Source organism: Pristiophorus japonicus, chromosome 5 (assembly GCF_044704955.1).
Source record: "Pristiophorus japonicus isolate sPriJap1 chromosome 5, sPriJap1.hap1, whole genome shotgun sequence".
NCBI classification, from domain to species: domain Eukaryota; kingdom Metazoa; phylum Chordata; class Chondrichthyes; family Pristiophoridae; genus Pristiophorus; species Pristiophorus japonicus.
This window is the reverse complement of record NC_091981.1, coordinates 2,560,929-2,577,615: the sequence shown is the minus strand read 5'-3', so window position 1 is coordinate 2,577,615 and position 16,687 is coordinate 2,560,929. Positions and strand designations below refer to the sequence as shown.

The following is a 16,687-nucleotide window of genomic DNA, read 5'->3' as shown; positions in this document are numbered from 1 at the left end:
CAGGACACCGGGGAGAACTCCCCTGCTCTTCTTTGAAATAGTGGCATGGGATTTTTTACATCCACCTGAGAGAGCAGACGGGGCCTCAGTTTAATGTCTCATCAGAAAGATGGCACCTCTGACAGTGCGGCACTCCCTCAGTACTGCCCCTCCAACAGTGCAGCTCTCCCTCAGTACTGCCCCTCCAACAGTGCAGCTCTCCCTCAGTACTGCCCCTCCAACAGTGCAGCTCTCCCTCAGTACTGCCCCTCCGACAGTGCGGCGCTCCCTCAGCACTGCCCCTCCGACAGTGCGGCGCTCCCTCAGCACTGCCCCTCCGACAGTGCGGCGCTCCCTCAGCACTGCCCCTCCGACAGTGCGGCGCTCCCTCAGCACTGCCCCTCCGACAGTGCGGCGCTCCCTCAGCACTGCACTGGAGTGTCAGCCTAGACTTACGTGCTCAGGTTCCTGGAGCGGGACTTGAACCCACAACCCTCTGACTCAGAGGCGAGGGTGCTGCCCACTGAGCCACGACTGATACCTCGCTCTGTACCACACCTGACCTGGGAGTGCTTGATGCGGTCACTGGACGCCTGAACTGGAAATATTCCCACTCCCTCACCTTCCAGCAAGAAAATCATTCTTTGTATCCATTCTCTATGTGATAGAATATGAAAACTTATTGTGAGTTTCTCATTTGCTTTGTTTATTGTGATGTACCAAACGTTGACAGTTGAGATGCTGAATTATTTCAATCTTGTTTCATTAGTATTAATATTAATAAAGAACCTGGACTGAGCCAGACACAATTCTGCAAAATCCTGCCTATGTATATTGCAGCGTACAATCTTACAAACAAATTCACATTATTACCATCATAAAGAGAATTTAAAACACGAATTTTTAAGACACCAAATTAAAGTTTTTCTTTTGTACAGAATTAGGAGTGCGTCGGTGTTATAATTATTTTTTACGATGAATATTCATATTCTTCTGCACTGCGTCGGCCGAAGTCCATCCATCCGATGTAGTCCCGGTCGCTTATCCTGTGCGAGGAATCCGCGTTCTGCTGTTTGCTCCCCACAATGGCACCTCCACTCAAAGATCCTGAGGAAGGCAAAGATAAAATTAGAACTACAGTGTGTTGTACTTAACCTGAGGTTCCTTCAGGTGTTGTCGAGGTAATCTGAGAGTGAAAGAGGCGGGGAAGTGAGTCGGGTCAGTGGGCTAGCATACTGGGAGACCCGTCCCAAATCTAGGAGGCCAATTTGAACCGTCGCCAAAGCCCTTCAGCCCTCTCCCAATGCTTGGAAGAACTGCGATCCACGGAATGGATTCCTTATCGAGGACCCCACAGTACAACCTGAAGGATCAAACCTTCCTCGCAAACAGTGGGCAACCATCAACCCCCTCAGAACCGGTTATAGTCAATGCTGCCTCCTTCTCCATCTCTTTTCTCACAGGCGGTCCCTCGAAGCGAGGATGACTTGCTTCCACGCCAAACAGGGATGAGTTCACAGGTGTTTCAATGAAGGAGCTAATATTCCAGATCCCGAACTACATCCTGAAGGGTGGAAGATACCTGTGCGTGGATTTTTTTAACGTCGGGTGACCGTTGCACACCAGCCACCACACGGGCTTGACAGAGCGAGGTCTTGGTCCAGTGGCAAGGGTTAACCAGGACGACTGGAGACCAGCTCTGCTGCACGGACCTAGTGCGCTCACATATCGCACAGTGTGGGCTGGGCCCGTGCTACCCCTGGGCCCAGAAGAGGTGAGGGGTCCTTCTCTATAGGTGGAAGATTAAAGCCTCCCCAACGAGCTCCTCATCAGACCCTGGAGCACATCAGAGGGAATTCACAGGCTGAATGCACCGGGAGCTTTGGCCTGGATATCCGACTTAGATATTGACATTCGATTGCCTTTGCTACTACCATACGGGAGAAGAAGGAGCAGAATGCTTTCACCTCTGGAGCCCAGTGTGTATCAAAGGGAATGAAGAATCTATTGGGTAGCAGGACAGTTACTGCCGGAAATAATTTTGGGAGGCTCGACCAATGTTCCCTTTAAGCGGGGCAGCGCTCTGGAGTTCTGCGTAGGCTGCTCACGGGGCTTTCAGTTGAAAACCCGCATGTGCACAAAATATTCAATGGACCGCACACCTAAAAAAACCCAAAAGGGAATATTGGTCGCATCCCAGACACCAGCGAGTGCTGAATTTGCTGCATAAAACGGCTCACTGCTTGGCTCAAATCAATAGTTCCACTCAAAGATCATACGGGCAGCAAGTGGGGAAATCGAAAGGTCAAACTAATGCAGCAGAAGCGTGGTTGGGCTGTCTAACGGTGCTGTGTCTTGTCTCAGAGTGTCGGTGGAAGACAGGTTTGACAATGAAATATTTCATGTCACAACACTGGCATCTCTCATCTTGAATACAAGGCACATATATACATAGAATCACAGAAATTTACAGCGCGGAAGGAGGCCATTCAGCCCATCGTGTCCACGCCGGCCGACAAAGAGCTACCCAGCCTAATCCCACTTTCCAGCTCTCGGTCCGTAGCCCTGTAGGTTACGGCACTTCAGGTGCACATCCAAGTACTTTTTAAATGTGGTGAGGGTTTCTGCCTCTACCACCCTTTCAGGCCGTGAGTTCCAGACCCCCACCCCCCTCTGGGTGAAGAAAGTTCTCCTCAACTCCCCTCTAAAGTTAATAATCTCTGGATTACTACCCGAGCCACGAGCAAATTTGCATTGGGTAAATAAGATCAGAGAGTTAAACATGTGGCTCAAAGGCTGGTGTGGGAGAAATGGGATTCGGTTCCTGGGACACTGGCACCAGTACTGGGGTAAGAGGGAGCTGTTCCATTGGGACGGGCTCCACTTAGACCGTGCTGGGACTAGGGCCCTGGCAAATCGAATAACTCGGGCTGTAGAGAGGGCTTTAAACTAATTAATGGGGGGGTGGCGGGGGGGGTTAGCTGAGTGAAAATGTAAAAAGTCAAAGAATAAGGAGAAGGCAGTAGAGCAGGGTAGCACGGGGGGAAATGAAAACCAGAGCGTGCCAGGAAGGGACAGAATGTATAAACATAAAGGTGAATCAGAAAGTGGGGTCACAGCAGGAAAAAATGGTAAAAGCTCTTTATCTGAATGCACGCAGCATTCGTAACAAAATAGATGAGTTGACGGCACAAATAGATACAAATGGGTATGATCAGATAGCCATTACAGAGACGTGGTTGCAAGGTAACCAGGACTGGGAACTAAATATTCTGGGGTGTTTGACAATTCGGAAGGACAGACTGTTAGTAAAGGATGGGATCAATGCGTTAGTGAGAAACGATATTGGCTCAGAGGATCAAGATGTTGAATCAGTTTGGGTGGAGATAAAGAATAATAAGGGGAAAAAGTCGCTGGTGGGCGTAGTCTATAGGCCCCCTAACAGTAGCTATACTGTTGGACGGAGTATAAATCAAGAAATAATGGAGGCTTGTAAAAAAGGAACGGCAATAATCATGGGCAATTTTAACCTTCATATTGATTGGACAAAGCAAATTGGCCAGGGTAGCCCTGAGGAAGAGTTCATAGAGTGCATCCGGGATAGTTTCCTTGAACAGTACGTTGCGGAACCAACCAGGGGTCAGGCTATCTTAGATCTGGTACTCTGTAATGAGACAGGATTAATAAATAATCTTCTAGTAAAGGATCCTCTAGGAATGAGTGACCACAACATGGTTGAATTTCAAATTCAGTTGGAGGGTGAGAAAGTTGGTTCTCAAACCAGGGTCCTAAGCTTAAATAAAGGAGACTACAAAGGTATGAAGGCAGAGTTGGCTAAAGTGGACTGGGAAAATATATTCAAGTATGGGAGGGTTGAAGGTAGACATTTAAGGAGAAATTTCATAACGGAGAGGCAGTACTGAGGCTTGTTGTAAATGCTTTCAATGTTGAATAAATTATAAATTTTAAAGTGGGCAGCACTTTCGCCCCTGAGTCAAAAGATTGTGGGTTCAGATCCCACTCCAGGGACTTCAGCACATAAATCTAGTCTGACACTCCAGTGCAGTGCTGAGGGAGTGCTGCACTGTTGGAGGAGCAGTACTGAGGGAGTGCTGCACTGTCGGGGGGGCAGTACTGAGGGAGTGCCGCACTCTCGGTGGGGCAGTACTGAGGGAGCGCCGCACTGTCAGAGGTGCAGTACTGAGGGAGTGCTGCACTGTCAGAGGTGCAGTACTGAGGGAGTGCTGCACTGTCAGAGGTGCAGTACTGAGGGAGTGCTGCACTGTCAGAGGTGCCGTCTTTCGGATGAGAGATTAAACCGAGGCCCCATTTGCCCGTTCGGATGGACATAAAAGATCCCATGCATATTTCAACGAAGAGCAGGGGAGTTCTCCCCGGTGTCCCTGGCCTGATTATCTGGGCATTATCACATTGCTGTGTGTGGGAGCTTGCTGTGCGCAAATTGTCTGCTGTGTTTCCCACATTACAACAGTGACCACACTCCACAAAGCACTTCAGTGGCTGTAAAGCGTTTTGCAACGTCCGGTGGTTGTGAAAAGCGCTATAGAAATGCAAGTCTTTCTTCACTTCGTTTAACTCAGGATGTTAATTGATTTTTGGCTACGGTCATTTTTTTTATGCAGATTTGATTTGTCTGTATACGAAAGCCTTGTAAAATCCACAGACTTCTCCTAAACCAGCTGTTAGATGTTTAGAGTATGAATGATTTAAAAAAAAAATCAAATTAGCATTTCTGTTAAAATTTAAAAGATAGCCATTGTCTTCAAAATTGGTATGTTGTGGATTTAGGGTGACATGCTGCAAGCTAGAATCGAGGGAACATATGTTTCCAGTACTTTGTGGGAAAAATATCCGATTATATTAATAAATTTGCAGCGAAGATGTGACCATAATTCTCAGGTGGATTAGTCATGCCTTGCCATTCCAGATAATGGCATTCATAATTTGCTAAAGTATTTAACAAAAATTATTTGGTTCTAACCAGATAGCACAATTGTAATTTTGTTCGATATTTTGTGTACAACAGGCCGCCCCTTCACTCAAATGTGAATGTCTTACAATAGTAACTATACTTTGAAAACAACAGTAGAATTTCACATTAAACATGATTGTTTTAATTCAAATAAATGAATTCACAGCCTGGTATGTCTATTTTCGGGGCTAGTGTCGTAGATGTGGAAAGCAATGCCGAGGTATTTTGTTGTAAGGGAGCAGGGGGGAATGGAGAGGCACGAACCCCTTTAGCCAGCGGGCACATAGTTGAATTGTATTGTCTAAAAGAGTAGAAAACGCTCATGATGTAATGTGTGTACCTGTGCGCAGGCTCAGGGGTTTCTGGAGCTGTTGAACCGTTCCAGGCAGCGGGCGGTCGAGGGGGTCGTTCAGCCCGACTGCCTGCCTCTCTTCCGCGGTTACATCCGAGCCAGGGTGTCCCTGGAGATGGAGCACGCGGTGTCCACCGGTACGCTCGCGGCCTTCCGCGAGAGGTGAGCGCCAGAGGGACTGGAGTGCACCATCACCCCTGGGAACCAAATTTTAATTTGATTTACGTGGGTGGAAATAAGCGGTCTTGGTTATGCTCAGCGGTACTCGGTCTGAGATACCCAGCTTCCCTCTGGGGAGGAAGATTTGGGGGGCACAGAAGATGATTGCAGCCGTCCCCAGAGACTACGGGACTTGGTGCGAGTTAGGACACGGGGCAGTGAGCACAGTGGGTGATGGGTGAACGGGACTTGGTGCGAGTTAGGACACGGGGCAGTGAGCACAGGGGGTGATGGGTGAGTGGGACTCATTGCGAGTTAGGACACGGGGCAGTGAGCACAGGGGGTGATGGATGAACGGGACTCGGTGCGAGTTAGGACACGGGGCAGCGAGCACAGGGGGTGATGGGTGAACGGGACTCGGTGCGAGTTAGGACACGGGGCAGCGAGCACAGGGGGTGATGGGTGAGTGGGACTCGGTGCGAGTTAGGACATGGGGCAGTGAGCACAGGGGGTGATGGGTGAACGGGACTCGGTACGAGTTAGGACACGGGGCAGTGAGCACAGGGGGTGATGGGTGAGTGGGACTCATTGCGAGTTAGGACACGGGGCAGTGAGCACAGGGGGTGATGGATGAACGGGACTCGGTGCGAGTTAGGACACGGGGCAGCGAGCACAGGGGGTGATGGGTGAGCGGGACTCGGTGCGAGTTAGGACACGGGGCAGCGAGCACAGGGGGTGATGGGTGAACGGGACTCGGTGCGAGTTAGGACACGGGGCAGTGAGCACAGGGGGTGATGGGTGAACGGGACTCGGTGCGAGTTAGGACACGGGCAGTGAGCACAGCCATTGAAGGCCCAATGGTTGCTTTGAATATTTGAACGTACCTACAAGTGATTGGGTATAAGATTCCCGGAAGAGAAAGAAGATGGTGAAGAAGTGGTCAAGGACACATTGACGTACCAAAGCTGCAAATATACAGCCATGTAACATTGAGTTACTCATTATTTCAATGTCTTGGTTCTGGGAGTTGATAGCTTTAGCTTTACTCCAGATTTCATGTAGACCACAGCAGCCATGACGAGAGTGTTTATGACATCCTTCGGGAGTGTGGTCACAAAATCATGGGTCTACATACAGAAACCATTAAAGCTAACAGAGCATTCAGGGCCCAGCAGGACTGAGCAATATCCTTGTACAGTACAGTTACAGTACAGTGACCTTAGTGCTTGTGGTCCTCTCCTAGTATGGAAAGCTCAACATCGCAGATAGTGCCCGAGCTCTCCCACAGAGTCCAAGCAAATGGATGGATAGACCAGGATCATTTATAGCAAGATGCAGTGATTGGGGATGGAGAAACTGTAAGTCCTATTGCTGAATTATGAGTCTACCTCACTACCACTTCTCTCGACCCCTCCATGGTCTCTAAACTGTCAGACGGCTTGTCTGACTTTCAGTTCTGGATGAGCAGACATGTTCTCCAATTGAAGATTGGGAAGACCAAAGTCACTGTTTTCTCTCTCTCTCTACCTCTCTCTCCTCCTTCAAGATGTTCCGTAAAACCTACCTCTCTGACCAAGCTTTTGGTCACCTGCGCTAATTTCTACTTATGCGGCTCGGTGTCAAATTTTTGTCTCAGAATACTCCTGTGAGGCGCCCTGGGACGTTTCACTACGTTAAAGGCGCTATATAAATACACGTTGTTGGATGTGAAGGGAGATTTTCAGTATCCGAAGTATTTTGCTTTTGGGTTAAGACATCCTCTGCCTTTCTCATCCAAACCCATCTAGTGATCTAGACGGTGAAATACACAAGCACGCAACGCTTTATACGTTAAACTAAACGGACCACGTGCATTCAGCAACCAATTACAGAAAATGTCGAACTGTTAAACCTATCAGAGTTGGCATTGAGCCATGTCGCTCACCTTTCCTGACTTGTTGAAGGTACCGCGTGAGCAGAGCTCCCAGGTTGGCCTGTTGCTGGCTGTCCTGGAAGGCTTTCCCCTGGTCAGTGGACTGGGCTTCCCGAACTTGCCTCTGGTGCATGGGGAGGCTTTGCTTCAGCTCACCGCCGGTTTCACCACCATCGTCAGAGCCACTGGCCGATCTGCCCATGCAGCCCGAGGAGAGGACAGCGAAGAACACACACACGCAGATTCCATTGTACATAGCTGGAGTAGGAGGAAATACGCACAAGGTGTGGTGAAACGTGGCCACCTCAATTAGGCAGACATCTGTCTTAAGGACAGTTATGGATATATATACACTTAACATAGATTGACAGCCACTCTGATCCTGAGAAGGTTCACAAGGTTGATCCCGGGGATCAGGGGGTTGACTTATGAGGAAAGGTTGCGTATGTTGGGCTTCTACTCATTGGAGTTCAGAAGAATGAGAGGTGATCTTATCGAAACGTATAAGATTATGAGGGGGCTTGACAAGGTGGGTGCAGAGAGGATGTTTCCACTGATGGGGGAAACTAGAACTAGGGGGCATAGTCTTAGAATAAAGGGCCACCCATTTAAAACTAAGATGAGGAGAAATTTCTTCTCTCAGAGGGTCATGAATCTGTGGAATTCGCTGCCTCAGAGTGGAAGCTGGGACATTGAATATATTTAAGACAGAAATAGACAGTTTCTTAAACGATAAGGGATTATGGAGAACGGGCGGGGAAGTGAACCTGAGTCCATGATCGGATCAGCCATGATTGTATTAAATGGTGGAGCAGGCTCGAGAGGCCATATGGCCTACTCCTGTTCCTATTTCTTTTTATGTTCTAACATTCATTGAGTACTTGATTCAACTTGCTTGCTATACATTACTTGGTACAAATTACTTGATCATCAAGGCTATCTCCCTAGCAACAACAGATCAGACTTGCCCCTTGTACCAGTCCTTCACCTGCAAGAGGCATTGACCACGCTCGACCAGCTCTGATGGACGGGCCACATTGTCCACATGCCCGATACTACTCCCGGAACAAGCGCTCTACTCCGAGCTCCGTCACGGCAAGCGAGCCCCAGGAGGGCCGAGAAAACACTTCAAGGACACCTTGTACAGGGCATTGGTGAGGCCACACCTGGAGTATTGTGTACAGTTTTGGTCTCCTAACCTGAGGAAGGACATTCTTGCTATTGAGGGAGTGCAGCGAAGGTTCACCAGACTGATTCCCGGGATGGCGGGACTGACCTATCAAGAAAGACTGGATCAACTGGGCTTGTATTCACTGGAGTTCAGAAGAATGAGAGGGGACCTCATAGAAACATATAAAATTCTGACGGGGTTAGACAGGTTAGATGCAGTAAGAATGTTCCCAATGTTGGGGAAGTCCAGAACCAGGGGTCACAGTCTAAGGATAAGGGGTAAGCCATTTAGGACCGAGATGCGGAGGAACTTCTTCACCCAGAGAGTGGTGAACCTGTGGAATTCTCTACCACAGAAAGTTGTTGAGGCCAATTCATTAAATATATTCAAAAAGGAGTTAGATGAGGTCCTTACTGCTAGGGGGATCAAGGGGTATGGCGAGAAAGCAGGAATGGGGTACTGAAGTTGAATGTTCAGCCATGAACTCATTGAATGGCGGTGCAGGCTAGAAGGGCCGAATGGCCTACTCCTGCACCTATTTTCTATGTTTCTATGTTTCTATGTTTCAAAGCTTCCTTGAGAGAGTGCAACATCCCCACCGACACCTGGGAATCCCTGGCCCATGACCGCCCTAAGTGGAGGAGAAGTATCCGGGAAGGCGCCGAACACCTCGGGTCTCTTCGCTGGGAGCACGCGGAAGCCAAGCGCAAACAGCGGAAGGAGCACACGACAACCCAAGCCCCCCCCACCCACCCGTCCCTCCAAGCACCGTCTGTCCCAGACACCGCCCATGACAGAGACTGTGGGACCCACATTGGTCTCATCGATCACCTGAGAACTCGGTGTTAGTGTGGGAACAAGTCATCCTCGACTCCGGGGGACTGCCTCAGAAGGAGACACCAACAACATGGAGCCATAAAGCCTGTATCCTTATTGGAAATTGTCATTACAGTTGAGTTTAGTCTTCCTATTCTAATCTGTTGCCAGAGCGAGACCCAGCTCTACCTATAGCTGGCAGTTTGACTCAATCCCTGGAGGTGACCTCACAATATAGGGCTGGCTGTGCTTATTATCTTTTTCTTCTGTATTTAAAAAAAACCCTTTAGTCCTCATCAAGGTGAGGACTAGTTAGACTAGGGATTGGAGCATTGTGCACGGAGCGTGGGCGCTGAGCTCTCGCAATGTCCGGTGTGGAACGGTTCAATGCAGTAGAAATGAGACCCCCGTTCCCCGCCCGCGCCGGGGGCAATATTGGGAAATCGTGAGAGCACAACACCCAATTTTCTGTCCTTTTAAAATGGGAAAACCCACGGGGAGCACAGCTTGATCTCCAAACACGTGTCCCCGGGTAAGCGAGGCTCCACAGAGGGAGCTCGCGTTAATAATGTTTCCCAGGCATTGGAACCGTTCCGTCCAAATGAGCAGATTTTCACAGACTGAATGCCAGGGCTCGCTGTTACACGGTCATACCATTCTCGGAAAATCTGATGCCCCGGGCTACCTGCTTCAGATTGGCTGCTCAGTGTAGGAGGTGTCAATCAGTGCAGTTATTTCCCTAGGATGGATCTGCACAGGACATAAGCTCAGTTACACTTTTCATAGTCAATTGTCCAAGCAAGCGCTCTACTCGGAATTCCGACACGGCAAGCGAGCCCCAGATGAGCAGAGGAAATGATAAAGTGCAAAATCCCCACTGACACCTGGGAGTCCCTGGCCAAAGACCGCCCTAAGTGGAGGAAGTGCATCCGGGAGGGCGCTGAGCACCTCAAGTCTCGTCGCTGAGAGCATGCAGAAACCAAGCGCAGGCAGCGGAAGGAGCGTGCGGCAAACCAGTCCCACCCACCCTTTCCCTCAACCACTGTCTGTCCCACCTGTGACAGGGACTGTGGTTCTCGTATTGGACTGTTCAGCCACCTAAGGACTCATTTTAAGAGTGGAAGCAAGTCTTCCTCAATTCCAAGGGTGCCCATGATGATGATGATGTCCAATTGGTATAAAACCGTACACTGTGGTCATGCTGGAGAGAGTTGGCAGAAAGTCCATTAGCAGCAAGCGGGCAGCAAACACTACACTGGGCACATAGTGATACCCACAGCAAGTATTGTACTGGGCATAGAGATACCCACAGCAAGCACTGCACTGGGCACACAGTGATACCCATGGCAAATATTGCACTGGGCACACAGTGATACCCACAGCAAGCACTGCACTGGGCACACAGCGATACCCACAGCTCTAAATCGCTGCTACCCTCCATCGCTATGTATAACTGAAAGGGTGTATAATATCACAGCAGTGGGTGCATAGTGCTGGCCGCAGAAGTTTTCAATGAATCCTGACCTGTCCTATTATTGAACATGTAAGGCAGTATTGCACGCAAGACTTTTTCTATTACAATGACCAGAGGTAGATATTTCTGATTTGTGGAACATGGCGAGAAAAACAGTAATTCAACACATCACAGACATACAGATTGCCAGAGTGAAGTCAGGGCACACTGGCATCAATATCCGTTCCTCATCCGGGAATGTCAGACTGTTCCTGATTCAGGAATGTCAGACTGTTCCTGATCCGGGAATGTCAGACTGTTCCTCATAAAGGGAATGTCAGACTGCTCCTGATCCGGGAATGACAGACTGTTCCTGATCCGGGAATGACAGATTGTTCCTGATCCGGGAATGACGGACTGTCCCTGATCCAGGAATGACAGACTGTTCCTGATCCAGGAATGGGAGACTGTTCCTGATCCGGGAATGGGAGACTGTTCCAGGGACAAAAGCTCGTCAGTCACAAATGCACAATGCAAACAGCTTCAGTAGGCAGATGGCCATCATTTCCTGTGAGGTCGCGGCTGCAGAAGCTGGCCAACATGGCCCTGCATGGAAGGCCAGCATTTTAACAGTTAATTTCTAAGCACCTTGCTGTAATTGATAGTAAAGTGATGTTGTTGTGGGAGGGAAGTGTTGAGCTTGGAGTGTTGCTGGGTGTCTGGGGTTCAGTTCTCAGTGTGTGTGGGTAAAGCGGGGGCCATTCTCTGGGTAAAGCGGGTTTATAAAGGTCGCTCTGACATACCCCGCGATTCGCCCACCTTAAGTTCCAGAAACTTTCTAACTCTGTGTGTCAAATGGAAACCCTCTCGGGGAATACTACACGTAACGTGATTTACCGATTGTACTAAACTGTACCTTGAAATGAAATGCACGCTAGTGCATTGTATGGGACTGCTGTCAGCATCCTAACCAATTGCATGGAACTGCTGATCGCAAGCTACTGAACTATTTTCCAATGTATTGTGAAAATGTTATATGAATAAAGTATATTTCTGAAAAAAATGGAAACCCTCTGGGGGACAAACCTCGCGGGATGTCCACCTACTGCGATCACCACAGGAGAGTTAGCACATTCAGCTTAGTTGGTGCTAACTTTCGGGGTTCACTTGGGAACCCTGACTTCATAAACCCTTTCTCTGTTTTATAATTGGGCAAACTGCTTGTACTGTTCATTGGTGGGCAGAACAAACCCAGCCTCGTACAGCCAGACTCAGGACGATTCTGATCTTCAAGTCTTTACATTTACAGACGGGCAGTCCAGTGTGATGGGTGGGTGAGATCCCGGACATCAGAGATACTCAGAGCTCGGACTGTGCATACTCAGTAAATACTCAGCGCTAGTTAAACAGGTAACTTGGACCAATGTATCTCAATATCCGGATGAATTTGTCATGCACGTTTAATAAGCGACTTCCCAATAACCGCCCCCTCACAAGCCCCGGGCCGCCCACCCGTCACCCGACACAATAAATCCGCAGCTCTTCGGCAACATGGGGAGGCAGGGGAGGTTTATGGCCAGACTGACCGAATGGGCTCCTCATCCGCGCTCAGCGTTTGGACAAACCCGGCTTAAAGAGCAGTTATTTAGCAAGTGTGCTTAATAAAATAACAGACAGGAGCTTTACAGACACTGGGAAAGTGAGATGTACTTACCTCCAAGCGGCGCTCCGAGCAGTGCTGACACAAGCTGGGCTGCTGGAGCTATCCGACACTTAAATACTGTCACAGAGCTGCCCTCGTTTGCTGAGATCCCGGCACACAGCTCTGACAGCGTTTCAGTGTTGGGAGAGGAGCCAGGATTACCCAGCTCAACCCAGTCCCCAGGCCTCCCAGCCCTGTCCCCCCAGCCCCCAAACCCCAGCCCAGCCCCTCCCAGCCCCCACCCCACCAGTCCCCAGCTCTCAGCCCTGCACAGCCCCCCAGCCCCCCTCCAGCTCCCCCCCCAGTCCCGACCCCCCCCCAGTCCTCAGTTCCCTACCCCCTCCCAATCCCCAGCCCCCAGCCCTGCACAGCCCCCCAGTTCCCCAGTCCCCAGACTCCCGTCCCCAGACCCCAGCTCCCCCAGTCCCCAGCTTCCCCCCCCCCCCAGTCCCCAGTCCCCCCCAGCCCCCAACTCCCCCAGCCCCCAGACCCTCCCAGTTCCCCCAGCCCTCCCCCCCACCCCCTGCCCTGCCCCCCACCACGGACCCAGGAACAGGGCTGGCCTGTGACGGCAGATGGGAGGCTGCAAATAACCAAAAGCAGCGGAATACACTGGGAACAGACACGGCCCATTCACTCGACCCTGAGAAGTCCCAGCTCCAACCCTCCCGACCCTCTCAATCCGCTCACTGCTGAGAATTCGTTCCAATAAAACACACCAGCTGTTGTTTGTTCTGGATCAGTAAAATTGCCCGTGAACATTTTATTACTTAAACGGACAAACATTCCCTTCCATCGGTTTAGATTTTATTTTACAACCACTGGGACTCCGCGAGCGTCTTTACCGGAGACCCCGGGAGCAGTGACCACCCCGGGAGCAGTGACCATCCTGGGAGCAGTGACCACCCCGGGAGCAGCAGTGACCACCCCGGGAGCAGTGACCACCCCGGGAGCAGCAGTGACCACCCTGGGAGCAGTGACCACCCCGGGAGCAGTGACCACCCCGGGAGCAGCAGTGACCACCCCGGGAGCAGTGACCATCCCGGGAGCAGCAGTGACCACCCCGGGAGCAGTGACCACCCCGGGGAGCAGTGACCACCCCGGGAGCAGCAGTGACCACCCTGGGAGCAGTGACCACCCCGGGAGCAGCAGTGACCACCCCGGGAGCAGTGACCACCCCGGGGTGCGGCCAGATCCCAGGAGCAGTGACCACCCCGGGGTGCGGCCAGATCCCAGGGTCTGCTCATCCAGCGGACCCTCACTAATGTGCCCCAACCTCAGGCTAACTGTGGCTCTGAAATAGTCCTCGCTTCAAACCGCGCACAGTGCACCTCTAACTGTGTTTGTGAGATGCATTAGCCAAGACAAATACATTTCCTATTTCCCAGCAAATTAGAGGTCGATATTTGAAATGCTTTTTAAAATAAAATAAGTGATTTTCTTGGCGCTGCCATTCTCTCCTGGATGGATGGTTCCCGGAGCGGAATATTCCAAATCCGAAAGCAAAATACAGCGGGTGCTGGAATCTGAAATAAAACGGAGACTGCTGGAAATCTCAGCGGGTCAGGCAGCGACTGTGGAGAGAGACAGAGTTAATGTTTCGGGTCTGTGACCTCTAACTTGCTGGGAAATAGGAAATGTATTTGTGCTAATACCTTTCACTAACACAATTCCAGGTGCATTCGGCGAAGTTTGGAGTTAAGGTTATTTCAAAAGTTGCCTGAAGTTCGGGCAAATGTTCACTGATTAAATATTCCAGCACAGGACAGCTCACTCTCAATCTTTTCAAATCGTTCGAGAAATGTGTGTGGTTTTTTTTTGTGTTTTAGCTGAGTTACTGAAACACCTGAATTACTGAAGTTACTGAAACAATGCTGTTCCCGAAATGCTGCTAAAAAAATCCCCGAGAAAGAAACAGCAAGTGGATAAAAATGCATCTTACCCTTGGTGTGTGTCCTGGCGGAGATGGTGGAGTGAGAAATGCTTCTTGCGGGGAGGTACACACTGCCTGCTGTCCGGAGCTGCTCTATTTATAAGGCGAGGGGGCAACCTATTCCGGGATTGGCTTGGCGGAGTTTGTAATAAAAGCCCAGAGCCCAGAGGCTGAGCCTGTTTAAATGAAGAGACCAGGCTGGGTGTGGGAGCTGGGGACTTCCATCACCAAATCCCCCTCCTCAAAGCTGCTGACACTAGCTAGCCCAGGCTAGCATCGCCACTGGAATGATTTCAACAATCCCCCCCCCCCCCCCCCCCAGACTAGAGACTCGTTTGATTGATTTACTGTAATGAAAGATTCTGTATCCTTGTATGTCTGGACACAATTTGTGGTTGTGCACAATGTGACCGAGATTTCCCCTCCCGCACCCACCGGTGTATCGCTATTGTGAATAATATTTACAACAGGCAGCGCCCTGGGCTCCGGGCTCCTGCTGGGGAATTCATTTACTGAGCGCCCCTTACCTGGGGGCCCCCGCCCCTCTCCCCCTTTCTGCATTGAGGGACTCCTGCCCCAACCATTCCAGGCTGCAGCTCCCGAGCGCTGTCCCAGCAGCGAATATCCCCAACACCCCGGGGCTAAGCGCAAGTGTCGCCCTCAATACCAGCCCCGCATTCAGCACATTAACTGTCCGGGCTCTCATATCAGCGCCGGTTAAACCTGCTCTCTGTCTCGGTTCTATAGCCCGGACACTGTTACTGGTTACTGCTGATTCTCAAATAGAATTGGACCTGGGTTCGCGCCGGGCTGATTTAAACCCAGCTCTGTATCACCCATATTAATCTGACCAGAAACCTGCGCATCTCAGCCTGATTTGGGGATGTTACTGGTGCAGGGAAGGTTAATGACAGACAGATATCAACTTAACCACATCTCTGCAATATTCTGCTTCATCTTTGCCAATTATTGACTTGAAGTCAGTCTGGCCGCTGCCAATCCCCCGCCGCCCATTTGCTTTACACACGTTCATTCTATTCAATGTTTAAACCGACACCAGTTTGAAGACAGCGAGCGATCCGAGTGAGAGCACTTGGGGGAAGTTTAGAGAGTTTGGCAGTGCAGGAGCCGAGAGAGGCCGACAGGGGGCGCCAGGGGCCGGGGCCAACATCTGGGGGAGAGAGTGGTCAGCAAGGGAATGGAGGGAGATCAGAGAGGGAGAGCCAGAGAGAGAAAGCCCAGAGAGAGAGAGAGGGAGAGCCAGAGAGGGAGGGAGACCAGAGGAAGAACCAGAGAGAGGGAGAGAGAGCCCAGAGAGAGGGAGAGAGCCCAGAGAGAGGGAGAGGGAGAGCCAGAGAGGGAGGGAGACCAGAGGGAGAGCTGAGAGAGAAAGCACAGAGAGAGAGAGAGGGAGAGCTAGAGAGAGAGAGTGAGAGCGAGGGAGAGCTAGAGAGGGAGGGAGACCAGAGGAAGAGCCAGAGAGAGAGAGAGAGAGCCCAGAGAGAGGGAGGGAGAGAGAGAGCCCAGAGAGAGGGAGAGAGAGAGAGCCAGAGAGAGGGAGAGGGAGAGCCAGAGAGGGAGGGAGACCAGAGGGAGAGCTGAGAGAGAAAGCCCAGAGAGAGAGAGAGGGAGAGCCAGAGAGAGAGAGTGAGAGCGAGGGAGAGCTAGAGAGGGAGGGAGACCAGAGGAAGAGCCAGAGAGAGAGAGAGAGAGCCCAGAGAGAGGGAGGGAGAGAGAGAGAGCCCAGAGAGAGGGAGAGAGAGAGAGCCAGAGAGAGGGAGACCAGAGGGAGAGAGAGGGAAAGACAGAGGAAGAGCCAGAGAGAGAGAGTGAGAGAGAGAGAGAGCCAGAGAGGGAGGGAGACCAGAGGAAGAGCCAGAGAGAGGGAGAGAGAGCCCAGAGAGAGGGAGAGGGAGAGAGAGAGAGCCAGAGAGGGAGGGAGACCAGAGGGAGAGCCAGAGAGAGGGAGAAAGAGAGAGCTCAGAGAGAGAGAGTGAGAGAGTGTGAGAGAGAGAGAGAATGAGAGAGCGAGAGACCAGAGGAAGCCCACAGAGTGAGAGAGAGAGCCCAGAGTGTGGAGGAGGGGAATCTCCGGCCCAGACAGAGCAGAAAGATCCAGGGTGTTAGTGAGCAGACAGGCCCACGGGTTAATTTCACACTGGTTGAAATTAATTATTAAATTACATCAGATCACACAGGATTACCCAGGATATACGG

The 16,687-nt window shown here is 50.8% G+C and overlaps 1 protein-coding gene across 2 annotated transcripts; it reads right to left on the bottom strand.

Annotated features, from left to right (window-relative positions):
* Positions 1–676: 676 nt before the first annotated feature.
* Positions 677–14,518, bottom strand: LOC139263739 (cholecystokinin-like). 2 transcript variants are annotated; one of them, XM_070879771.1, is made up of 3 exons: positions 14,480–14,518; positions 7,408–7,653; positions 677–1,086 (listed from the first exon to the last, which is right to left on the bottom strand). In XM_070879771.1, the coding sequence occupies exons 2-3, from the start codon at positions 7,649–7,651 to the stop codon at positions 950–952; spliced, it is 381 nt and encodes a 126-aa protein (XP_070735872.1). In that variant the 5' UTR covers positions 7,652–7,653; positions 14,480–14,518; the 3' UTR covers positions 677–949. The 2 variants fall into 2 exon arrangements, with proteins under 2 accessions (XP_070735872.1, XP_070735873.1); XM_070879772.1 differs by lacking the exon at positions 14,480–14,518 and adding an exon at positions 12,550–12,696.
* Between the last annotated feature and the right edge of the window lie 2,169 nt (positions 14,519–16,687).